At 42.9% G+C, this 25567-nt stretch overlaps 1 protein-coding gene across 1 annotated transcript in view; it reads right to left on the bottom strand.

Annotated features, from left to right (window-relative positions):
* Positions 1-25567, bottom strand: part of LOC311230653 (SLIT-ROBO Rho GTPase-activating protein 3-like) — a 102870-nt gene that overhangs the window by 63027 nt on the left and 14276 nt on the right. The window contains exon 2 of the mRNA XM_084317001.1: positions 17946-18141. Coding sequence (XP_084173127.1) covers positions 17946-18141 — 196 coding nt within the window. The remainder of the gene's footprint in view (positions 1-17945; positions 18142-25567) is intronic.

Genomic DNA, 25567 nt, shown 5'->3' with positions numbered 1-25567 from the left:
GTCTGTCTGTCTGTCTGTCTGTCTGTCTGTCTGTCTGTCTGTCTGTCTGTCTGTCTGTCTGTCTGTCTGTCTGTCTGTCTGTCTGTCTGTCTGTCTGTCTGTCTGTCTGTCTGTCTGTCTGTCTGTCTGTCTGTCTGTCTGTCTGTCTGTCTGTCTGTCTGTCTGTCTGTCTGTCTGTCTGTCTGTCTGTCTGTCTGTCTGTCTGTCTGTCTGTCTGTCTGTCTGTCTGTCTGTCTGTCTGTCTGTCTGTCTGTCTGTCTGTCTGTCTGTCTGTCTGTCTGTCTGTCTGTCTGTCTGTCTGTCTGTCTGTCTGTCTGTCTGTCTGTCTGTCTGTCTGTCTGTCTGTCTGTCTGTCTGTCTGTCTGTCTGTCTGTCTGTCTGTCTGTCTGTCTGTCTGTCTGTCTGTCTGTCTGTCTGTCTGTCTGTCTGTCTGTCTGTCTGTCTGTCTGTCTGTCTGTCTGTCTGTCTGTCTGTCTGTCTGTCTGTCTGTCTGTCTGTCTGTCTGTCTGTCTGTCTGTCTGTCTGTCTGTCTGTCTGTCTGTCTGTCTGTCTGTCTGTCTGTCTGTCTGTCTGTCTGTCTGTCTGTCTGTCTGTCTGTCTGTCTGTCTGTCTGTCTATCTATCTATCTATCTATCTATCTATCTATCTATCTATCTATCTATCTATCTATCTATCTATCTATCTATCTATCTATCTATCTATCTATCTATCTATCTATCTATCTATCTATCTATCTATCTAAAACGTGGAAATATATCTTGGCTAAAGGTACTTCTCCTGTGGGTTAGTTACCATGTAGGCCCTGGAGATTGTTTATAAATCACTGACTAATGGAATAAACAATACAGGTCAGACAGTACACAAGGAGTGCCTTGTAGCCTGAGACGTCTGTTACATTATGAAGGAGAGAAAGTCCAGCTTTCCAGCGAGCTGAAGACGTGGGGGAGATACGCTGCTGCGGCCAGGTATGGCAGTTCTCTCTCTCTCTCTCTCTCTCTCTCTCTCTCTCTCTCTCTCTCTCTCTCTCTCTCTCTCTCTCTCTCTCTCTCTCTCTCTCTCTCTCTCTCTCTCTCTCATCCCATATTCCTTTGATAAAAACTTTTAACAAGCTATCCCAAGGGCCAATCATTTAGATGGCCGTGTTATGCTAGGTACTCAACAGGAAGCCAGAGGTGCATACGCCTACGCCCCCCCCCCCCCCCCCCCCTTCATCCCCATTGAAGCAGGAGGAAGAGGAGAGGGAGCATGCATGTTGTTGGCAAAATGACAGAGTTTGCTAACCCGTATAGTGAGTTCCTCTCGGAACTCGTTCATAGTCTACTGTACCGCGCACGCTGCTCTGCTGACAGGGTGGTTGGTGTGCAGGCGTGCCACAGAGAAAAGGAGATGGTGGAGTGTGTCTCGTCAATAATGGGAGGAGACTTGCCGCCTGCCTGCCTCTTTCATGAAAGGTGAAGTAGTTAAGGGTGGGAATCACCAGAGGCCTCACGATACGATACTATCACAGGAGACACACACACCACTGATGATTAACGGGGCTACCGTGGACAGGGTGAGCAGCTTTAAGTACCTGGGGGTCCACATCTCAGAGGATCTGACATGGTCAACACACATAGACACAGTAGTAAAGAAGGCGAAACAGCGCCTCTACCACCTGAGACAGTTAAGGAAGTTCAGAGTATCGGGGAAGATACTCCAGTCCTTCTACTCAGGAGCTGTAGAGAGCATCTTGACCGGAAACATCACTGCCTGGTATGGAATCAGCACGGCACAGGACAAGAAGGCCCTACAGAGAGTGGTGCGCTCAGCCGAGCGCACCACGGGTATTGCACTACCTCCCCTGCAGGTTCTATACAACAAGAGGTGCAAATCCAGAGCCTGCAGAATAATGAAAGACCCCCACCACCCCAATAACAGCCTGTTTCAGCTGCTGAGGTCAGGCAGACGCCTGCGAACCCCAGCTACTAGGACAGAGAGGCTTAGGCTCAGCTTCTTCCCCCAGGCCATCAGAGTCTTGAACAATGAACATTGAGTACCACAGAACACTGAACTATCCACACATAAGCACACATGAGCACACACACGACACGCACGCTGTGCACGCTCACACACTAGCAGCCACTTAACACTTTAACATGAGCGGGCACACACTCATGCCGCACACACGCACACTTATGGCCAAAAGGAAAGGCCACTTTAAATTAGTATAACAGGAACAGTGTATTGCACTACTGTAACAGAGGCAACTCGCCCCTGCCACGAATTCGACCATGCCTTGAGTGGGAGTCGAACCCCAGGCGTCCGCACTGCGGGCGACATCACAAACCGCTGCGCCAAGAAAGGAATTCCCTCCTAAGCGCTCAGTTTGGATGCCTCTGGGGAGTAGGGATGGGAATCGAAAACCGGTTCCCGTTGGGAACCGGTTCCTAATTGGCCGATGCCTGGAACCGTGTGGCTCCTGTGACTTTCGATTCCCTTATCGCTGCCAGGTTTTTCCTACAGTTGCGCGCGTTAGCATGTAGCCATGGCAGACTCTATTTGATTCCTTAAGGGCTCGAAATTGCCTGGCTTTTGGTCATATGCTCCCGAAATGCTCCCGCTGTTTGGCTACTTCTATGTGCAGTGAAAACTACTTGAATGCTTTAGAACATGGTCATTGATTTAGTTTAGGGTGAGCTCAAATTAGCCGCGGAGCTATCGCTAGCTAACGTGAGCTAACGCTATTTAATCAAGCTCACAAAGAGAGATAAACAGCTGACAGCGGATAGTACAGGTACAAATACAATAAAACAGTGGGTGGGGACTGTTGTGTAAACATTGTACTCTTTAGTTCACATATAATAAGAGCCGGATTGTTTATTTACTAAGTCCCTACTCTGAGTCCGTCAGACAGGAAGTACCATGGTGCAACATACAAATGTGTCCGTGTAGCAACACAAGCCAATACCTACAGGACAGGGGCCCGGGGAGGGAGCTCTGTGTGTCTGTGTGTGTGTGTGTGAGACAGAAGTCAAGAGGAATAACGACTGTTATTCAATAGATTAAATTAGTTTAAGAATAAAAAAATAAATACATTTTAAGAGAATCTCAAATACATTATTTTATTTAAGTGTAGGCTATAGTTAATGTTTTATTTTTTGTATTTTTCTGACATGGTAAATGGCTGCTTTTTTATATAGCGCTTTTATCCAAAGCGCTTTACAATTTGTTCCTTACATTTGACCCAATCACTCACACATTCTCACAACTACACTTTATATTTATTGATAAAGGATTTGCACTACAACTCGTACACCTACTGTGAATTGTACCTAAATTGCACCTCGTCCCATTTCTCCATTTCTGCCTTGCACTATATAGTATTGTATATTAGTACACTGCACAGTATTGTATATTGTATGGTAACTATGTCTATTCTGCATCGAACATTGTACATATGTCTAAACTGAACACTGTGACCTCATTTTTTTACTTCTAATTTTACTATGTTATTTTATTTCATACTTATCTTGTCTTGCACAGTCTCTGGAGCGCAACAGTAAGAAGTATTTTGTATAAAAGTATTCTGTACTTCTGTATGACAACTATTAAAGAAACTTGAAACTTGAAACTTGAAACAACGACGGCGCAGGCAACCATGCAAGGTGCCAACCTGCTCATCGGGAGCAGTTAGGGGTTAAGTGTCTTGCTCAAGGACACATCGACACGCTGCCCGGGAGGAGCGGGAATCGAACCGGGAACCTCCGGATTGCCAGACGACTGCTCTACCTCCCGAGCCACTGTCGCCCCTGACATGGGGGCTCAACAATAAATGACAATCAGAAATGTCAAGTTGCATGTTGTTATTCTAACCAGCTTAGTTCTGTTGCATTTCCAATTTATTTATTTAAATTATAAATTGATCAGGTATCGATAAGAGAATCGATAAAGAATCGAATCGATAAGCAGAATCGATAATGGAATCGTATCGATAAAATCCTATCAATTCCCATCCCTACTGGGGAGTGAGTTTTACACCCGTTACACTCACCCCCCCTAAACTCACACCACCCAAGGCATCCGGGTCACGGCACCAGTGTAACAGAGGCAACTCGCCCCTGCCACGAATTCGACCATGCCTTGAGTGGGAGTCGAACCCCAGGCGTCCGCACTGCGGGCGACATCACAAACCGCTGCGCCAAGAAAGGAATTCCCTCCTAAGCGCTCAGTTTGGATGCCTCTGGGGAGTGAGTTTTACACCCGTTACACTACCAAAGCTACCTAGCATGTCCTATATGCTCTGTAAATAACTATGTACAGATACCGAGATGTCACACCATGTTACCTGTGACCTGTTTATTGCACAATGTTTTTTTTTTTATTGGATTCTATTATATGTTGTACCACTGTATTGCACATCGTTGCGGGCAAGACCACCCGCATTTCATTGTATACTTGTATGCCGTGACAATTAAAACTCTTGACTTGACTTGACTTGACTATCACGATACTTGAGTCACGATACGATAGTATTGCGATGCTAAATATATTGTGATATGCTGAGTATTGCGATATTAATATTGCGATATATTGAGATTTATTACCTTTTTTCAACTGCAAAGTAAAACTTTGTCAACATGTTTTATCTAATAAAATAAAGTTCAGTCTGTTCATCTCACTTCAATAATTTCTATTGCAGAACATGGTCTTTTCTCAAGCAGACAGATGTAAACACTGTAATCTGTGTTGCATGTACCTGACAAACTGAACTGTTTGTATTACAGTCATATTCCAACTTAACTGAATGCACACGTGTGCGTGGACTACTGTATTATTACAGGTATTGAAATGAACAATGCAACTTCCTTATACAAAAAAATAAAAAAATACAATTTATTTTTATTTTTATAAATAATTAAATATCGATACTTGGCGTCCCTGTATCGATACAGTATCGCCACGCAAAGTATCACGATACTACTACGTATCGATATTTCCCCCCACCCCTAGAAGTAGTGCAGCAAGGCTGACGAGAAAACCTTCGAGGTTAGAGGCAGATTGGTTTTTTATCGCTTAATTTCCGTTTGAGAGCATTTTGAAAAGCACCCGTTTTGAGGTAAAAAACAGCCCATTCTGGGCCATTCTGTGATAATCGTCTTTTACTGGAATATTCCAGAACGTTGATATTTGTCGGCTTATTTATGAATCGTTTTCAAATAAACGCTAGATGATCAATATTATACGTACACGCACGCACATTCGAGGCGCGCGCTGATAATAGCCGTTTTCATTTCCTCATGGATTTTACAGTGAAACCGCTGGAGCACATATCAGACAAAAGCTTATATCTTCATCAAAACGAGTCTGATTATCCTAACACTGATAACATAGATTCCTTACCTGACATCAGATGGTATCCAACTGGTATATTCCAATTCCTGATCACCATTCAAAAAAATCGATAAGTGTATAGATCTAACGTGTATACAGTAGATCTCATGCTTGCCGCGGCTCAGAGTCTCCAGAATGAACTCTGGTAACCCCAGCTGCATCAGTGGACTGGAAAATGTGGACTGGAATGATTTTTTTCCCCATCCATTTTCATTGAGTCCATTCCAAAATCCCTGATGTCATCTGGGAGACGATAGGGGGCGCTTTTTTCACATCTGATCGCCGGCCGCCTTTGGGTAGGCTAGGGTAGGCTCGCGTGATGCAATATGATTTCAGATCGCAAAAAAAAAATAATCAGATAAATCTTGTGAGTGGCTTTCAACCTAACTATTGTAAATCCGAGAAAAGCCGTGAGTGGCAGTCAAAGTGTTAAAGAGCATAACAAGATATTGCGTACCACACACATGTGTGCATGCTACCGATGTCTGGCTTTGCGGACATAACAATGCACAGCAATATACCCGAAGCTTAATGCGTATCGTCAGTCAAAACTATAATTTTAACAGCTCAGAGTTGACCTATTGACCTATCTCAAACCCTGTGTGTCTGACTCTGACCAAACCTACACGGACTACAACGTATGACGTATATCATGCCAGTTAGAGCACCTTGTGTATACTGCACCTGTGTAGCCTATACTGTTTACTTTTACTCTTACTCATAGTATATATTCAGATTCAAATTCTTTATTGCCCATATTTAATGTAACATATAATATAACTGATAGGGCACACAGACCCTCATCAGCACCTTTTATTACACTGTTTACTTTTCTCATAATATATTTTCAAATTGTATTGCCTATATTTATGTCTTTCTATTATTACCCTGCCCAGACCTCTACCACCGCTCGCCCCTCCCCCATGCTGCTATGATGCCTGAATTTCCTCAAGGGGATCAATACAGGAATATCTTATCTTATCTTTCCTCGGACAAACCGATTGGAGGATCAAGAAAATAGGGCAGGGGTTTGAGACAGGTCACTTGTTAACGATAAGGGCCTGAAGTCAGTCAGCCCAGTGCAGTGAACGTAAATCTAGCCCTTTTCCAAAGACAGGGACAACTGTGATCGCTATCTAAAAGTGATGACTATCTGATGTGAGGAGGAGAGAGAGAAACTGGGACAGACGCACGAGGGAGGGGTGCAGAAAGGAGAACGAGCCGCATTCTGATCCTCTGAAAGGGGTCTCTCTCCCCGCCATGAGGGGAGCGCTCCATTTATCGACGTCCCGGCGCCTGAGGGGAGGAGTGACCCCGGGTACAGACATGCAAGACTTGACTTGTATTTCCTCATGACAGACCATCCATTGTCATCGTTCAATAAATCGGACGGATCAGATGATCTTCTCATGCCGGCCTGTTTTTCCACTATTTGATTTTGAAAGGAAATCCATGTTGAATCGGAAGTGAATTGGTACTGTAGTCTTCAAGGAACCAAATAAATATTCCTCCAGCGTGGGGCTTACACCCTCCTGGATGTTATTGGTAAATTGACTGCATTTATATAGTGCTTTTATCCAAAGCACTTTACAACTTGTGCCTCACATTCAGCCATTCACACAACAATTGCAACCATGTAAGGTGGCAACCTGCTTATCGAACCAGGAACCTTCTGATTACCAGATGAACACTCTACCTCTAATTCATTCATTTATTCATTAATAGTTAGAGGTGATATAGATAAAAAAAAATTATGTTGAGTAATCGTTTGAAAATAATAATACATCCACAGAACTTTTAGAAAGGTGCGGGATAAAAGTATTGCTTCCCCCCCCCCAAAAAAGTATTGTTCAATGTATATATGGATGACCTCTCCACTAAACTAAGGGAATGTAAGACTGGATGTATGGTGGGGGAGAGCCTTATCAACCATCTGATCTATGCTGATGACTTAGTCATACTGTCCCCCTATAGTGCTGGTTTACAGCAACTGCTTAAAATCTGCTCTGTGTATACAACATGATATCAAATTCAACCCTAAAAAGAGTGTTGTTATGATAGTGAAAACTAAGGAGGACCAGAAGCAAAAGTGTCCCTCCTTCTTGCTGTCTGACTGCGCTCTAGATGTGGTGAAGAGTATGCGATATTTGGGTCACAATATCACTGATGACATGTGTGATGATGTTGATGTGCAGCGCCAGTGCTGCAAACTGTATGCACAGGCCAATATGCTGGCATGAAAATTGTATATGTGTACAGAGACTAGGGTTGTCACGATACTGGAATTTCGAACTTCGATACGATACCTTGAAAAGTATCGATATTCGATACCATTTTCGATACCACAGGGAAAATTGTTCAATCTTAAAATGTAAATTTTTTTTTATTTTTTTTTATACGTGTTACTTTTGTTGCTTGTTGATTCTCCTCAGCTTCTCTCTGGTACTATAAGAGAAGATAAATATAACACTTTTAAAACCCTTTGTTTATCTTTAGATCACACATTTAAAAATAACTGTTCATCTCACTTCAATAATTTTTATTGCAGAACATGGTATTTTCTCAAGCAGACAGATGTAAACACTGTAATCTGTGTTGCATGTACCCGACAGTTGCATGTACCTGACAAACTGAACTGTTTGTATTACAGTCATATTCCGACTTAACTGAATGCAATGTGTGTGTGTGTGTGTGTGTGTGTGTGTGTGTGTGTGTGTGTGTGTGTGTGTGTGTGTGTGTGTGTGTGTGTGTGTGTGTGTGTGTGTGGACTACTGTACTATTACAGGTATTGAAATGAACAATGCAACTTCCTTATACAAAATTATGAATAATTAAATATCGATATTTCGGGAAATGAGTATTGAAACCGTTTTAAATATTCAGAATCGATATGTATAGATTTTTCGATATTTTTGACAACACTAACAGAGACAATGTAACAATAATCCTCTTCAGAGCCTATTGTACTCCATTTTATACTGCACACCTATGGTGTAATTATAGCACAGCAAAAAAAAAAAAAAAAAAAATGCAGGTAGCATATAATGATGCATTTAGGATCCTCCTTAACACATTCCCGCCCGACCACGGAGATGTCATTCGGGGCCATTGGGATTAGACGGGGCCCACTCTATACGGCCAGCTATTCATAACAACCTTTCATTGAGCGTGAGGCTGTTTGTAGAGCTAAATCTATACTTTATATTATTGCTATCTGTCCATTCTCATTGTCAATTGACACTATAAACCAGGGGTCAGCAACCTTTTTGACATGGAGTGCCTGTTTGAAATATAGTTGTAACTAGTGTGCCTCAACAATATTCCATGCATCGTAATATTTTTTTCTCATAATCAGGTATTTTTAATGATAATTTTTACATTATTACATCATTATTGTTATTGTTATTATTAACAATATTATTATGATGGTTGTATCAACCCTAAATCTGAGTTGGGGGGGGGGGGGATGCAATGCAGACAAACAGACCATTTCACTCACATTTGCCCATTCATTTTTGGACACATCACACACCATCAGTGTGTGTACTGTACGTGTGCTGTCATAGCTCCACCTACAGGCCTAATGGAGAACACCAGGAGAACACCAGGATGTGAATGGAGGGTGAATGTGAGGTATATTGTGTAAATAAGTTTTGATTGATCGCAAGACTACACTGTAAAAGAAATAATAATAATAAGTTACCAGAACTTAAAAATATTGAGTTCAGTTACTGTGCATTAAGGTTTTCAGTTTTCAATCCATAATAAGTTAACAGAAAAATAAGTACACAACCACATTATTTCAACTTAATAAAACTATGTTTATTGTCATTGTTTTAAGAACACAAGTTGACTTGGTAATACTCACATTTTGAGTAAAAAAAAATTGCTTTTAACATGTGCAATGTTCAATGAAATAGAAAAATAAATAATAAAATTTGTTGATTAATCCCACTGGTCACAATGGTGACCGTAATAATGTTTTTGTTATAAGGCTCTGCAAATGTTACTGAATGATGTAGCAATGTATTTCCAGCTAAATTGAAATAATAAACAAATAAAGGGTCTCAATTAAATATGTGGTAGTAAAAAGAACCTGTGGGAGGATTTCAACAAGATAAATGCGACAACAGTGCAAAATATTTCACTATAATATTTCAAAGCAAAAAAAGAAAACATTTATAATATTTTTATTTTATTTTTATTTATTTTTATGCTGCCCCCTGTGCCTATGAAAATGCCCCCGCGTGCCTATGCAGGCACGCGTGCCTAGGGCTGCCTACCCCTGCTATAAACCGTACCTTCAATATGCCTTAAATAAATAATCTTTTCATCAATACGTTCCCATTTTATAGCGTCTTGAATATGAACGTTATAGCAGAATGTTCTGGGGTATTTCCTGGAACGCGAGATATAGGGTGCTAAGCTAATAACGTTAAATCGAATGGCGTTTCGGCTATAGACAAGCTAGAGTTAAAACTCAAAATGCATATTGTCGGTATCATGGTCCACCATGAATGCATGAAAGGGGGGACGGGGGACGTCGTTTCTGATTATTTATTACCAATAACGGCATTAGCCCAAGTTGCCTCATTTGCTGACCGGGTGGATGGCTATGAGAGCAAGGGCTGTAATTGACATCAAATCGCTCGTACCTGTGGCCGGTTGGACTGCAAAAAGGATTTCCCAGTTATCGATCGCCATCTGGTAGATCCATATGTCCATTGGCTGATGATATATTCCTTTACTGCATACTGAATTCAGCATCCCAAAAACTATTCCAGGCCATCGGCTACACGCATAGCTTTAGGCTAACAGAAAAGTCCATTCATAATAATAAAAAAAAAAAAAAAAAAACGGTCTGTAACAGGGAACAATGCATTATTGAGACAGCGCCCCTACGAGGATCTGGCCGGTAATGCACTTTTCCGAATTCCAAGAGTAGGGTAAATCTGCAGTGCCGCTCGGTGACATTGAGTAGGATATTAAAATGGAATAAAAGCCAAAAAAACCTTGCCACGTATATATACGTGGTTGGCCCCGAATGTGTTAACACATTCCCGCCCGACCACGGAGATGTCCATGTTTCGGCGCCATGCTTAAAGGGCCGGCAAGGTTGTTTTGGCTTTTATTCCATTTTAATAACCTACTCCAGGGCTATTCAACTGGCGGCCCGCGGGCCAGATCCGGCCCGCGGGATGATTCTGACCGGCCCGCCAAAGATTACATGATAATAATAATAAAAAAATATATATATATCATATTTTTTTTTACTTTTTTCTTTTCATGTCCACGTTAACACGCACAATTGAGCCAAAGGTCACTCAATTAATGACAGATTTCATTGATAAATTGAGGGAAAACTTTGCAAGTCGATTTGATGAATTTGACATGTCCAGAGAATTGATGCATTTTGTGAGCAACCCATTGCCAATGTAGCTGCTATTTCCACAAAAGGACAAGAGGTTCCTTGCATCACTTCACATTGATGAAGGTCTCCTGCAACTTGAAATAATTGACATGCAAGCATCATCTGCTCTGAAGCAGGCACTTGAGAATGAATCCACCACAACATTTTGGATAAAGTGTATTCATGTCAAGACATTCCCCAAAATAAAAACGCTGGCAATATCTGTGCTAACAATGTTTGGCTCAACATACACCTGTGAATCCAGTTTCTCTCACATGAATGCCATTAAAACAAGCAACGTGCCTCCTTGACAAATGAGCATTTGCATCACTGTTTGCGGGTAGCCCTCACTTCCTATGAACCCTCTTTCTCTGCCATTGCCCAGTCAAAGAAGTGCAATCGCTCTCATTAGATGTGTGTATGTAGGCTAGGCCTGTCTGCCCCCCACCCCCCTGATGTTTGAGAGTTAAGAGTGGACAATAAGTGCTAATAAGATGCTGTGATTTGCTGTTGTTGCACAGACATGAAGCACTTTTTCATAAGCTCAGCTGCACTATAAATGTGTTTTTTTGTTCAAGTGTTGATGTTAGAATGTTCAGATGCACATCATGCACTTGTTTGTTTTTTATTTAATTTTTATATTGAAATGTTGAAGAGGAGATGTTGCAGTTGTTGCACAGTCATAAATAAAGCACTTTCTGCAGGAGATGTTGCAGATGTGGCACATAAATGAAGCACTTTTTTTGAAAAGTATACTACTTTTGCAATGTAGTTAAATAAAAGTTGTGAAAATGTGGTTGCGTGTTGTGTCAAGTGTACATATATTCATAGCACGGGGAGGCGCCGTGGCAGTCCGGCCCCTGGCCCCTTGGGTTTCTGACAATGTGGCCCCCTGGACAATTTAGTTGAATAACCCTGACCTACTCAATGTCACCGAGCAGCACTGCAGATTTACCCCACTCTTCGAATTCTGAAAAGTGCATTACCGGCCAGATCCTCTTAGGGGCGCTGTGTTCCCTGTGGCAGAACGGTGCCTTTTTTTTTTTTTTTTTTACTTTCAATGGAGTTTCCAGTTAGCTTCTATATGTGTAGCCTGTAGCTTGGAATACATTTTGCGACACCGAATTCACTATGCAGTAAAGGAATATATCATCAGCCAATGGACATATCGATCTACCAGATGGCGATCGATAACTGGGAAATCCTTTTGGGGATCCAACCGGCCCACGGTGATCAGGCATTGCTATAAAATGAGAACGTATTGATGAAAAAATTATTTCTTTAAGCCATTTTGAAGGGACGGTTTATGGTCTCAATTGACAATGATAATGGACAGATAGCAATACTATAAAGTATAGATTTAGCTCTACAAACAGCCTCACATACAATGCAAGTCTGTTTTGAAATGCTAGCCGTTTAGCGTGAGATTTGACGGCCCCCAATGGCCCCGAATGTGTTAACACATTGGGTGCCAGCAACGAGAAATCTCGTTGTTGGCCGCCATGCGTTGAGTGCCAATGACGAGAAATCTCGCTATTTAATCGTTATTTCTTTTATCAGCGATATCCATTCATTTTTCATCCATCCAGCCTCACGTTATCATTGGGACTGGCTCTGATCTCGAAAAGGGCAAATACCGCCCCCTATCGTCTCCCGGATGGTATTGCACCGATTGGATTGGAGTCAATGAAAATGCGAGGAGAAAAAAAAATCCGGGCTCCACATTTTACTTCTGAGCCATGTAACCTGAGACTATTGCATTCATTGAGGCAACCGAAAGCAGCGTGGATTATCTGTTTCGAGGTCTAACGTTGGATCAATAAACGCGATCGATATTTGGAATGGCTATCAGGAATTGGATTAATCTTTTTGCAGAACATCTGATGTGAGGTAAGGACTTTATTTTACCAGTCTTGGGGTAATCAGATGTTTTTTCACAGATTTCACAACGTGTCTCATATGTGTATATGTGTGTGTGCGTAACGTTAGCGCCAGACAGGGCATAGATAATAGATTTTTCAGCCCGCTTCTCTAGCGTGCATAAGTACACATATACTATCGATAATCTAGCGTTTATTTGAAAACTATTCATAAATAGGCCGAAAAATTACAACGTGTTTTGTGTATTCCAGTAAAGGGCTATTTTCATGGATTTTTGTGGAATCACTAGAAATCTCAAGTCAAGTCAAGTCAAGTCAAGTCAAGAATTTTATTTGTCACGGCATACAAGTATACAATGAAATGCGGGGGGTCTTGCCCGCAACGATGTGCATAATACAATAGTAATATATAATAAGAATCCAATAGAACGACATTGTGCAGTAAAACAAGTAAACAAAGTAGGGCATATCGGTATATGTACATGAGTTATTTACAGAGCATGGTAGGACATGCTAGGTCCTGTGGTAGTGCAATACACTGTTAGCTACGGATGAGGCACTGGGTCTTTATGTACACTGTTATACAATGCTATATTATACAATCTCAAGTTATACTATACTATTCTTAAAGTGACCTTTCCTTTTTGTAAAGTGACCATAAGTGTGAGCGTGTGCAGCATGAGTGTGTGTGCTCATGTTAAAGTGGCTGCTAGTGTGTGAGCGTGTACAGTGTGTGTGTTGTGTGTGCTCATGTGTGGTTGTGTGTGGAGAGTTCAGTGTTCAAGGCTCTGATGGCCTGGGGGAAGAAGCTGAGCCGAAGTCTCTCTGTCCTAGTTGCTGGTGTTCGCAGGCGTTTGCCTGACCGAACAGGCTGTTGTTGGGGTGGTGAGGGTCTTTCATTATTCTGCAGGCTCTGGATTTGCACCTCTTGTTGTATAGGACCTGCAGGGGTGGTAGTGCAATACCCGTGGTACGCTCGGCTGAGCTCACCACTCTCTGTAGGGCCTTCTTGTCCTGTGCCGTGCTGTTTCCATACCAGGCAGTGATGTTTCCAGTCAAGATGCTCTCTACAGCTCCGGAGTAGAAGGACTGGAGTACCTTTCCAGATACTCTGAACTTCCTTAACTGTCTCAGGTGGTAGAGGCGCTGCTTCGCCTTTTTTACGACTGAGTCTATGTGTGTTGTCCATGTCAGATCCTCTGAGATGTGGACCCCCAGGTACTTGAAGCTGCTCACCCTGTCCACGGTATCCCTGTTTATCCTCAATGGTGTGTGTGTCTCCTGCTGTCTCCTCCTAAAATCCACGACCAGCTCCTTGGTTTTACCAATGTTCAGGAGCAGGCTGTTGTCCTGGCACCAGCGTTCCAGTACCTCAACCTCCTCCCGGTAGGCCTTCTCGTCGTTGTCCGAGATCAGCCCCACCACCACTGTGTCGTCCGCAAACTTCACTATGGAGTTGGAGCTGAACTTGGCCACACAGTCATGTGTGTATAGTGAGTACAGCAGGGGGCTCAGAACACAGCCCTGGGGGGACCCGATGCTCAGGGTGATGGTGTTGGAGGTCTGACCCCCCACCCTGACCGCCTGGGGCCTTTCACTCAGAAAGTCCAGTATCCAGGCGCTCAGAGCGGAGCTCAGACCCAGCTCGATCAGCTTGTCCACCAGTCTGGTGGGGACTATGGTGTTGAACGCTGAGCTGTAGTCAATGAACAACAGTCTCACATAGCCCCCCTTCTGACGGTCTAGGTGAGAGAGGGTGCTGTGCAGTACTTGGGAGACCGCATCATCAGTGGATCAGTGGACTGCAAGCAAGTCATTGATAAGCGACGGTTGTATTAGACACATAGCCATAATTTAAGATATAGTTTATGCGTTCGCAAATATCCCCGTCCTCTCATTGACTAAAGCGCTGGCACTCAAGCGATAAATAGCGCACCCCCTGCTGGCAACCAATGTGTTAACACATTGGACGCCAGACCCGAGATAAGTCGGGTTAACTCGCCATCGCTTGAGCGCCAAACCCCGAGAAAAGTCGGGTTTTGGTCGTTATTTCTTTTATTCGCTATTTCCATTCGTAATCCATCGAGGGAGCCTGATGTTATCATTGGGAATGGGTCTGAGATCGCAAACATCCAATACCGCCGCCTAACGCCTTGCGGCCGGTATTGCACATCCTTGGAATCTCTCTGGCTTGGCCTGTACGTCAATCTAAAAAGTCCGGTCCGGGTTTTCCTTGTCGGGCAGGAGTAACGTTTATAACACATGGATTGGGGAGAATCAAGCACCGCCGATTTATGTTCTTTGGTGGATTATGTTGGCAACACGATCGACATCAATACTTGGAATGGCGATCAGATAATTGGAATATTCTTTTTGCAGTACATCCTAGTCAATGTAAGGGCTATATGGTATCAATCTTGCGTTGATCCGAGCATGCCTTCATTGTGATCCGAAAGTGTTACTGTAACGTTACAACGTATGCCCGTTGGTGACGATCGAAGCATAAGAACCCCCCCCCCCCCACCCTTTCATGGATGCATGTGAAACATAATACCGATAATATAGCATTGATTTCAGAATGATTGTTTATCCAGGCGAGGAATGGCACGGTTTCTAGTGAAATGCAATAAACGCTGCTTAGCGGCGTTTCCTGGGATTACACAGAATTACTCTAAAACTATACTCATATTCACCATGGTATAAAACGGGAATGTATGGATGAATGAAAATTATTTCTTTTTCACAAATTGAACGATAGATACTCGATGTCAAATGGGCAATAGTTTTATATCCATACCATAGCTATGATATTTAATATAGTTTTAGCCCTGCAAACACCGGCATGTATCACCATTCATTAAAGCGCTGGCACACACGGCCATATGGCACACAGCAACCTCTGGCACTGAATGTGTTAAGCTCCCAAAACGGACTAGTGCAAGCCATTTGTTTGTAACTACAAATGTCCCTACCTTCCATGCTCTGCTGAGGAACCTGATGTTTAAATGTATGTGTCGTTTATTAGAGTCAAAAAACAAGATAATAGGTGCCATTAGTGATGTAAAACGAAGTGATACAAGGTACTCCTCTGATTTGTGGAAACATTGGAACTGTTGCCTTTATGTATTTTAATGTATTTTAATCTATGTGTGTTGGCCTTGTTTCTTTTGTTATTGTATTCTTGTTGTCGTTTTGTATATGTGTAATATGGACCTTGAGTCTGAAATAAAGTCTTCATCAATATTGATTGTTGTTGTTTACATGTTGCGTGGATGTATCCCTTCCCTACTTCCCATTTCCCCATGTGGAATGCACCCGTCTGGATAAATGACATGATGGCACTCTACTGCGACGTCTAGAGACTGGATGTTATCTTCTATAGCACCTTTAATTAATCCTTAATTAACTATTAATACTATTATAGTCTTATTCACATCATTGCCATCTTTAATGGAGATGAAGCTGGGATGGGAAGATGTCATGACTGCTACAAATTCCATTCCACACACAACTCATACCACTAAATTTTTTTATTTGAAATGTTTGCTTTGAATGCAGTCAAATTAAAAACAGTCCGGTAGTCGTGAGTCAGTCAATTAGTGTATTCTAGTCGTTTTGCCTATTCCTGTCCTTGCGGTGAGGTGAATAGGCACCAGTACGGCGGCCATGTGAACCGTTAGTCTCGCGTAGCCAGACCTCCAGGTCTCGTGAGCTGTGGCCGGGGTTTCCCCTCCAGCGCAGAGCAAAGTATCAGTAGACTCGTCTAAAAGGACACGGAGAGGCAAGAAGAGGGACGTGACATCAATAAACACGGTCTGATGGTCACAACAGGCTGCAGTCTGGTCTGCTGCACATTGAAGCAGCAACAATTCCATCAGCACGCCGCCTGCACGCTATTATTCCACAGAATCCCCACAAAAATATCTCATTACCCCCCCCCCCCCCCCCCCCCCCAAAAAAGAAGTCCAGACGGTTTTCTAGTTGAGGTGTGTAGGAAAGCAAACACCCGAGAGAAGCGTAACCATTGTTTATCTCGCCCACGTGACGCCCTCCGGGTCATTTCCTGTGTCCCCGTCAAGGTGGTGATGTGAATATTTGGGTAGCGGCCGAGACTGGAAATGAATGTAAATGAAATGACAGCCACATATAAAAAGATGGGGGGGGGGGGGGGGGGGTTTGGATAAAGAGTCTGACCTAGTTGGGAGAGACACGAGACCCCGGGGCCACAGGCTTTCTTGGCCCCACGTCCCGGTTTCAGTTCAGGTCATTTCTCTCTTTCATGTTCTTCTCATCTGTTCTTTTTCTCCTCCCCCCCCCCCCCCCCCCCCCCCCCCCGTCGTTCTCTCTCCCTCTCGGTCTGTGTCTCTCCATCACACTCTGCCACAGCGTTCTGCTCTAAAATATGTTTACCGTTTCAGCCATATTGTATGTGGACGTGTGTAAGCGTACACACTGCAGAGCTGAACCACAGCGGTTCCCCAAGCTTCAAACCGCTGCCGTGGTATTCGACGATGGGGAAAAAAATAATCGTATGCTTTCTCAAAAGTTTGGTTGTTTTTATTTAGTTTTGCCACTCCAAAGAAAGCCTACATCAGCATAAAACAGTTGATGGAAATGATAATGCCTTTTGAAAGTCTTAACATACAAAAAACATACAGTATCTACTCTCATCCACTCACGACATTAAAACTTTGCACAGAGGAAGAACGGGACGGTGTGAGTGTGACATTAGGCACATCACCGTGTGACATTAGGCACAATGCTGTGTGGCATTAGGCACATCGCCGCGTGACATTAGGCACATCACCGTGTGACATTAGGCACAATGCTGTGTGGCATTAGGCACATCACCGTGTGACATTAGGCACATCACTGTGTGACATTAGGCACAATGCTGTGTGACATTAGGCACAATGCTGTGTGGCATTAGGCACATCGATGCGTGACATTAGGCACATCACTGCGTGACATTAGGCGCATCACGGTGTGACATTAGGCACATAGGTTACATATTAAAGTGCGTATGTATCATATTTGTGTTGTGTCTTGCAGTGCACTGGTAGTATGTCCAAAGCGTCTATTATTCGCTGGTAATTACTCCTGAGGCTTTAAAGCTCAAAAAGCGGTATTCGGGAAAGCCCTAGTACACACACACACACACACACACACACACACACACACACACACACACACACACACACACACACACACACACACACACACACACACACACACACACACACACACACACACACACACAGAGAGAGATAACAGAGTGAACTCACTTGAAGTGCTGGTGCTCTCGGGAGGCGCGGATCTTGGCGGAGTAGCGCTCGGCCAGCTTGTCCAGGCCTCTGGAGTACTCCAGCTGGAGCTCGGCTTTGCGACGGAAGAACTCCTGCAGGTCCTGCAGCAGCTGTAGCCGCGACTCGGACTGCTGCTCCAGGCAGCGGAACTGCTCCACCAGCTGGTTACGGATCTCTGCCAAACCAGAGAGGACACCTTCAGTTTAAAGACAGGGGGACGCGACCCCCCGCTGTGGGACGGGGCTAACGAGCTGGGCCTCGCTCGGGGAGCTGCGTGCCAAGACCGAGGCGTTTTAGAACTCAGCAGAAAACAAACGCTGCAATCTAGGGAGCCCAATTAAAAGGGGCAGTTCACCCTAAATAAAAGATAAATAAACGAAAAGAAACAAGTTTTTCCTCTTATCCAGAGCGCTATCTAGCCACCCGGACAGTGTGATTTGCAGAGTGTTGGAGATATACGTTGTAGAGATGTCTGCCGTAACTCCGATACACTGGAGCTGAACATCACTGGGTTTGTGTCGATTAAAGCATAAAATTTAAATACATGTGAAAAACCCAACAACATTACTATCACCTTCCAGAAACCATGACACAGGTGCTCAAGATAAACCACAGACCTGGCTGTTTTTTTTTTTTTTTAATCTTGGGTGAACTGCCCCTTTAACTCATTTAACGCATCAGCCTCATCCTGTAGTAGCTACCGCCAGCGCTGTAAACGGTGGGAGTCGCTCACCTTGTTTGCAGGGCTATAACTATTTAAATATTATAGCTATATATGCAATACTATGGCCCATTTGACATCGAGTATCTATCGTTCAAGATGTGAAAAGGTAATATTTTTTCCATCCATACATTCTCGTTTTATACCGTGGTGAATATAAGTATAGTTTTAGAGTGGTCTAGGGTAATTCCTGGGAGGCTAGTAATAGCCTGTGACGCATATTATACTTAATCCATTGGCATTTCGTCCCTATACATGCTACAATAAAAAATGTAAATGGATAAGGTATACTATGTTCCATCATGCATGCATGAAAGGGGGGGGGGGGTCATTTCTGATTAATTGATTGTCAATAACAGCATTCGTTAGTACAACACAGGGAACAAAATTTACTTTTTGACTTACCAGCCATTTGGCTGGTAGATTTAAAAAACTACCAGCCAGGCAGATTTTTTACCAGCCAAAAATTAAAAATTGCTTTTTAGTATATCGCCATGTGTTATTATTACTATATAATACTCTCATATGATATTTTCAATTAATATCATAAACAACATAAGGAATATTAGCATAATTTTGAGTGGACTGAAGGAATGAGTCAGCGTTAATAGTTTTAAATGCAAATAATTTATTGAAACATAGAAGTGGGGTCGGGGACACACACACTGTTTCAACTCACCACCCCGCATCATATTGTAGTCTAGTCTGTCTTCAAACTTCCACTCCTCTCGAAACCTTTTTATATTTGAATATCAACATTATCTGTGCATCCTCAGTAATCCTCAGTTTACTACAATATACTCCTCTCCTGAGTCCTGACTAGTGACTTCATCGTCTTTCCAAACGCACGCACACACACAGAGAAAGGGAGAGTGCCCCCCCCCCCCCATTTCCCTTTCCCCAGTCCACACTGTCTGCTGTTCTCTATGGCTCTGCCGCTGATCAGGATTAGCTTGTTAGCTTACGCTAACATAACGTTCATTTCGGGCGATGTGGGCATAAAGGAATGGCGACGATGCAATGCATGTTAGATGCATTTGACCCGTTGTGAGAAGAAGAAAAAACCACAGACTTATTTCGGCTCGCAAAATAGGCGCACTGCTGTGTAGCTCTGCTCTCAGGGAACAAACTTAACTTTTTGACTTACCAGCCATTTGGCTGGTAGATTTAAAAAACTACCAGCCAGGCAGATTTTTTACCAGCCATTGGCGGTTGGCTGGTACTTATTTTGTTCCCTGGTACAACAGCATACGCTGATCAGGGCGATGGCTATGAAAACAATGGACAACCAAGCTGAAATTGACGTTAAATTGCTCTTACCTATGGCCGATGAGACTCCAAAAAGAATATTCCAATTATTTGATTGCCATCTGGCCATGTCCATTTTGGATCTGGATTGTCCATTTGGCCCACGCCATAACCCCCAACAGCATAATGAATCTGGCGTCCCGAAGGCGATTCAATGCGATCGGGTGAATATCTTGATCCACGTTACAAGAAAACTCCACCCGGATGACTTTCAATGACGCACAGCCACATACACAGAGTCAGAAAGGAAGTGCGACATCGGCCGCATACCACCAGGTAGGGCTGCACGATTTTGGGAAATAATCTAATTGCGATTTTTCTGACAGATATTGCGTTTGCGATTAAATTTGCGATTATAATATATATATTTTTAAAGCAGCCCCACAGAGGTTTATTGTAAAATGTGGCTTGCATCTGGCCTACGTGTGGGTCTTTTCAAGACACCGAGCCTGAAAATGTTTCTTTTTACCTGGGAATCGATACCGGTACCCAACGGTACTTTTTTCCCCTGTACTTTACTCTCCCTCTCTGAAGTCTAAACGTCACAACACACAATCTAAAACCCCTTACCTCCCTCTCCCAAACCGATCTTGTATCTCAATGGGACTTCCTGGTTAAATAAATTTAAAAAAAAAAAATTAAATGTAAACAATGTAAAAGAAATGCGTTTTTTTTTCTTTTTTCTATTTGATAATTGCATCATTCCAAATCGCGATTTCGATTTAAAATCTATTAATCGTGCAGCCCTACCACCAGGTGGCGGTATCGGACCATTGCGATCTCAGACACATTGCCACACAGTACCATAGCCTTCCAGGATGAATTATGAATGGAAATAGCAAATAAAAGAAATAACGATCATAATGAGTATACTCGTTGTTGGCAGCCATTGAGTTAAGACATCCGACCCCCCATATCGACCAAGACAGTCCCCCCCCCCCCTCGTACAAATAAAGGACACAAGCATGTAAAAGAAATGGAGAAAATAACTGAAATAGATTTCTTGGTAATGTTACCTTGCTGTCCATTTGTATTAACTCATTGGACGCCACGGACTTGAGCATCTTTTGTTCCTACCACGCCAACGCTCTAAGAGATAGGAATAAGTGGCGGTGTTTGCAGGGCTATATGTATATTATATATTATAGCTATGGATACAATACTATGGCCCATTTGACATCAACTATCTATCGTTCAATATGTGAAAAATATATCATAGCTATGGATACAATACTATGGCCCATTTGACATCAACTATCAATAATTTCAATAATGTGAAAAAGAATGAATTTTTCCATCCATATGTTCGCGTGTTATACCATGGTGAATATAAGTATAGTTTTAGAGTGATCCTGTCTAATCCCAGAAAACGACGATATGCAGCAATATGTGAATTTCACTAAAAGCGTTGGCGTTTATCGCCTGGACACGCTACTATTTCCAAATCAAATGTATATAATAGGTATTATGTTTCATCATGAATGCATGAAAGGGGGGGGGGTCGTTTTTTGATGCTTTGATCGTCACCAACGGCATACGTTGTGGAGTAACGCTACACACACACGTTGCGATCGATGTGAAATCATGGTTGGATCAAAGCAGGATTGATATCATTTACTCCTTACCTTCACTAGGAGGTACCCCAAAAAGAATATTCCAATTGTCTGATCGCGAGTCCCAGTATTGGTGTCCATCGTGTCGCCAACATAATCCACCACAACAGATGCATCGGGGGCATTTGACGCTTCTCAATGCGATCGGGATAACCGCTCCACTCGCCTGACAAAGAAAACTGTGCCCGGAGACATTTGAACATTACACAGGCCAAGATATAAGGTTTCAAAGGGTGCTCGATAGGGATGGGTACCTTTCACATTTGAACCGATACCGGTACCTGTGAATCGATACCGGTACACAACGGTACCTTTTTTCTGTACTTTAGTCTCAAGAAATTTAATTTACCTACCTCAGTCGTAAAAAAAGAAATCCAAACTTCAAATAACTACAATTTCGACAGTTTTCGGCTTGTCATTGCTCCGACTGCTTTGTTGTTGAATCAAGTCAAATCCTAGGTAAGCATATATTGTGCGTGTGAACGTTGACATGAAAAGAAAAAAGTAAAAAAAACTTGATTCGATACTCGGTAGTACCGACGTGTTTCGGTTCGGTGCCTCAAAAGTACCGAATTCGGTACCCATCCCTAGTGCTCGATACTGCCACCTGGGAGGATGCGACCGGTATTGCACTTTGACGATCTCAGGATGATCTCCCCATGTTAACCCAGAGTCCGTGTGCCTGTAATGAATAGAAATATTGAATAAAAGAAATAACGATGAAAACCTGACTATACTCGGGTCTGGCGCTGATTGAGTTAAGCAACACCCCCCCCCCCCCCCTCCCCAGTGAATAGCTCATAAAAATGTCAACTCTCCCAGCTGTAAAAATAAAATAATCCAATTGGTCTGATACTGATTTGCTTTTCAAAGCCCATATATCGGCCAATATACCCATTAATCATCTGCTGATAATACAGTATATCCATACTGCACAGTCCTACAGAGAGGAATGTATTGAGAATTCAGACAATACAATATTAACTGGGTGATGCGATGGTACAATTAGAGCACGAACAGACACTTAAGATGCAGGAAACTAAGTCGTCATAATTGGACTCAACTGGATGTCAGAGTGGATTTGTCTATTTTGTGTGCATGTGTGTATGTGTGTGTGCGCGTGCATGTCTGTGGTGTGGGGTTGTGTGTGTGTGTGTGTGTGTGTGTGTGTGTGTGTGTGTGTGTGTGTGTGTGTGTGTGTGTGTGTGTGTGTGTGTGTGTGTGTGTGTGTGTGTGTGTGTGTGTGTGCATGCACGTCTGTGGTGTGGGGTTTGTGTGTGTGTGTGTGTGTGTGTGTGTGTGTGTGTGTGTGTGTGTGTGTGTGTGTGTGTGTGTGTGTGTGTGTGTGTGTGTGTGTGTGTGTGTGTGTGTGTGTGTGTGTGTGTGTGTGTGTGCATGCATGTCTGTGGTGTGGGGTTTGTGTGTGTATGTGTGTGTGTGTGTGCGTGTGCGACTGCGTGCATAAGCGATGTGGTAGCGCAGCGCACATGTGTATGCGAGGACGCACGTCTGCTGATTGCAGCAGACAGCACGGAAAATATTAAATAGGTCAGCTTCTCAAAAAGCATTGTGTGGAGAGAGAGAGGGCCTACACACAAGAGAAGTTTGTTTTCAAAAGGGAAGGAAAAAATAGCAGGCATTCTTTGGATTACAAGATCACTGCGGTTTGTGCTTTAGGAGGGCTTGGAAACTCACTGCTCATATACACAGCCCCGAGAGTCGTGGAAGAAACGCTTGTCGTTCTCATCACATTCTTTGAAACATAATCATTGAAAGAGTAGAATAGGAATAGAATAGTAGAATACAGAGTTGGGGAGACACAGGGCTGTGGTGGGATCTGATCCCAGGCCAGCAGGGGGACATGTGGTTCCAGAGGTGGGGGGTCTTCTTAAGATACAGAGTCGGGGAGACACAGGGCTGTGGTGGGATCTGATCCCAGGCCAGCAGGGGACATGTGGTTCCAGAGGTGGGGGGTCTTCTTAAGATACAGAGTCGGGGAGACACAGGGCTGTGGTGGGATCTGATCCCAGGCCAGCAGGGGGACATGTGGTTCAGGAGGTGGGGGTCTTCTTAAGATACAGAGTCAGGGAGACACAGGGCTGTGGTGGGATCTGATCCCAGGCCAGCAGAGGGACATGTGGTTCAGGAGGTGGGGGTCTTCTTAAGATACAGAGTCGGGGAGACACAGGGCTGTGGTGGGATCTGATCCCAGGCCAGCAGAGGGACATGTGGTTCAGGAGGTGGGGGTTTTCTTAACTAACACACTCATCTCTGGGCACAAATGAGATTTTTCAGTTTTTATCTTCATAACACTCATTACAACATTATTGCATTATTGGAGGACAACTATTCTATTAAAGGTATACTTTGGATTTTGGACATTAAGTATGACTGTCTTCATACCTGTATCACTGACTGTACATATGAATACTACAACTGATTGTACAACTGTACATACATCTGATTAGCGCTACACTCTAATTTGTATATTTTATAACCAGTTTAATCACCTGTACATTGTATATTGCTATTGCACTTTACATTGGCACTCTGGTTGGATGCCAAACTTGTTGTACTGTACTTGTGCTGTATGATGACAATACATTTTAATCTAATCTAGATCTAGTTGTGTAGTTGATGCCAGGCCGTTAGCTTTCTCGCCGAGTCCTGTGGTCGGGGGTTCTGGCCCGCCGCCTGGTTCAGAACGAGCAAGGGAGCGCCAAAAGAGGCGAAGAAATGAGGTCACGAGACAGAAAAGTGTTAATCCACGCCTTGACAATGGCGGAAACTTCAGTTACCAACAACAACAGTCTGTGGTCCTGAAGCATTTCCATGCTCATGGCATTACATCAACTACACTACTAAATCTAGATTAGATTCAAATGTATTGTCATCATACAGCACAAGTACAGTGCAACGAAAATAAGTTTGCCATCCAACCAGAGTGCTAATGTAAAGTGCAATAGCAATATACAATGTACAGGTGATTAAACTGGTTATAAAATATATAAATTAGTACTACTGAGTGTAGCGCTAATCAGATGTGTACAGTTGTACAATCAGTTGTAGTATTAATAGTGATGCAGGTATGAAGACAGTCATACTACAGTCATACTGGCCAGCAGTGTAACTAGTAAGAGTAGGCAAGGGATATTATTTAACCAGGTTTGTCCCAATTGAGATCCAGGATCTCTTTTACAAGGGAGACCTGGCCAAGAATAGCAGCAACACGTTTCAACATTACAGATAAAATGGTTACAAAATGGTCAGATAAAACATTTGCACACAGAAAAGATATTAAAAACAAACACTGAACAGAGACACAGGACAAAACACACTTGCTGCCATCTTGGATTGTAAATTAGCTAAGGTTTTCATACCACGTAAAGGGGAATTCCAGTCATTTTAAACCTGGACCATATTTTTTCATCATTTCGGGTCTAAATTAATAATAGGGACAACTATTTTTATAATTGGTCCAGTATTGATAGAGATCGCTTTAGCCAGCAGCCACAAAACATGCTGTAATGTGATCGCATGAGACATTCATGGACGTCAAAGCACGTCCACTAAAAGAGATATTATTTTCAATACTGGACTTATTACAAAAAATGTTGTATTATTCATTTTAGACCCTAAATCAGGGGTCAGCAACCTTTACTATCAAAAGAGCCACTTTCCCCCCCTCCCACAAAATAAAATGCTCAGGGAGCCGCACAACCTATTTACCCTTAAAATGAAGATAACACAGTGTATAACGTTTTATATATCCCCAAGCATACACCACATTTAGCATAAAACGCCTGACAATTGCATACCCAAAGTAATTTGCGATTTATTATACTTTATACTTATAGCACACAGTTTGTTGCATTAATGGGATTATAAAGCAACAAAAAGAAAGATTTTGACTTTTTATTGCTGTTTTTACCTGTTATAACAAAGGAAAACCTCAAACT

The sequence above is a fragment of the Notolepis coatsorum genome (assembly GCF_963971535.1).
Source record: "Notolepis coatsorum genome assembly, chromosome: 6".
Classification (NCBI taxonomy): Eukaryota; Metazoa; Chordata; class Actinopteri; order Aulopiformes; family Paralepididae; genus Notolepis; species Notolepis coatsorum.
Note: the sequence above shows the minus strand (reverse complement) of the source record. Positions and strands in the feature narration are given on the sequence as shown.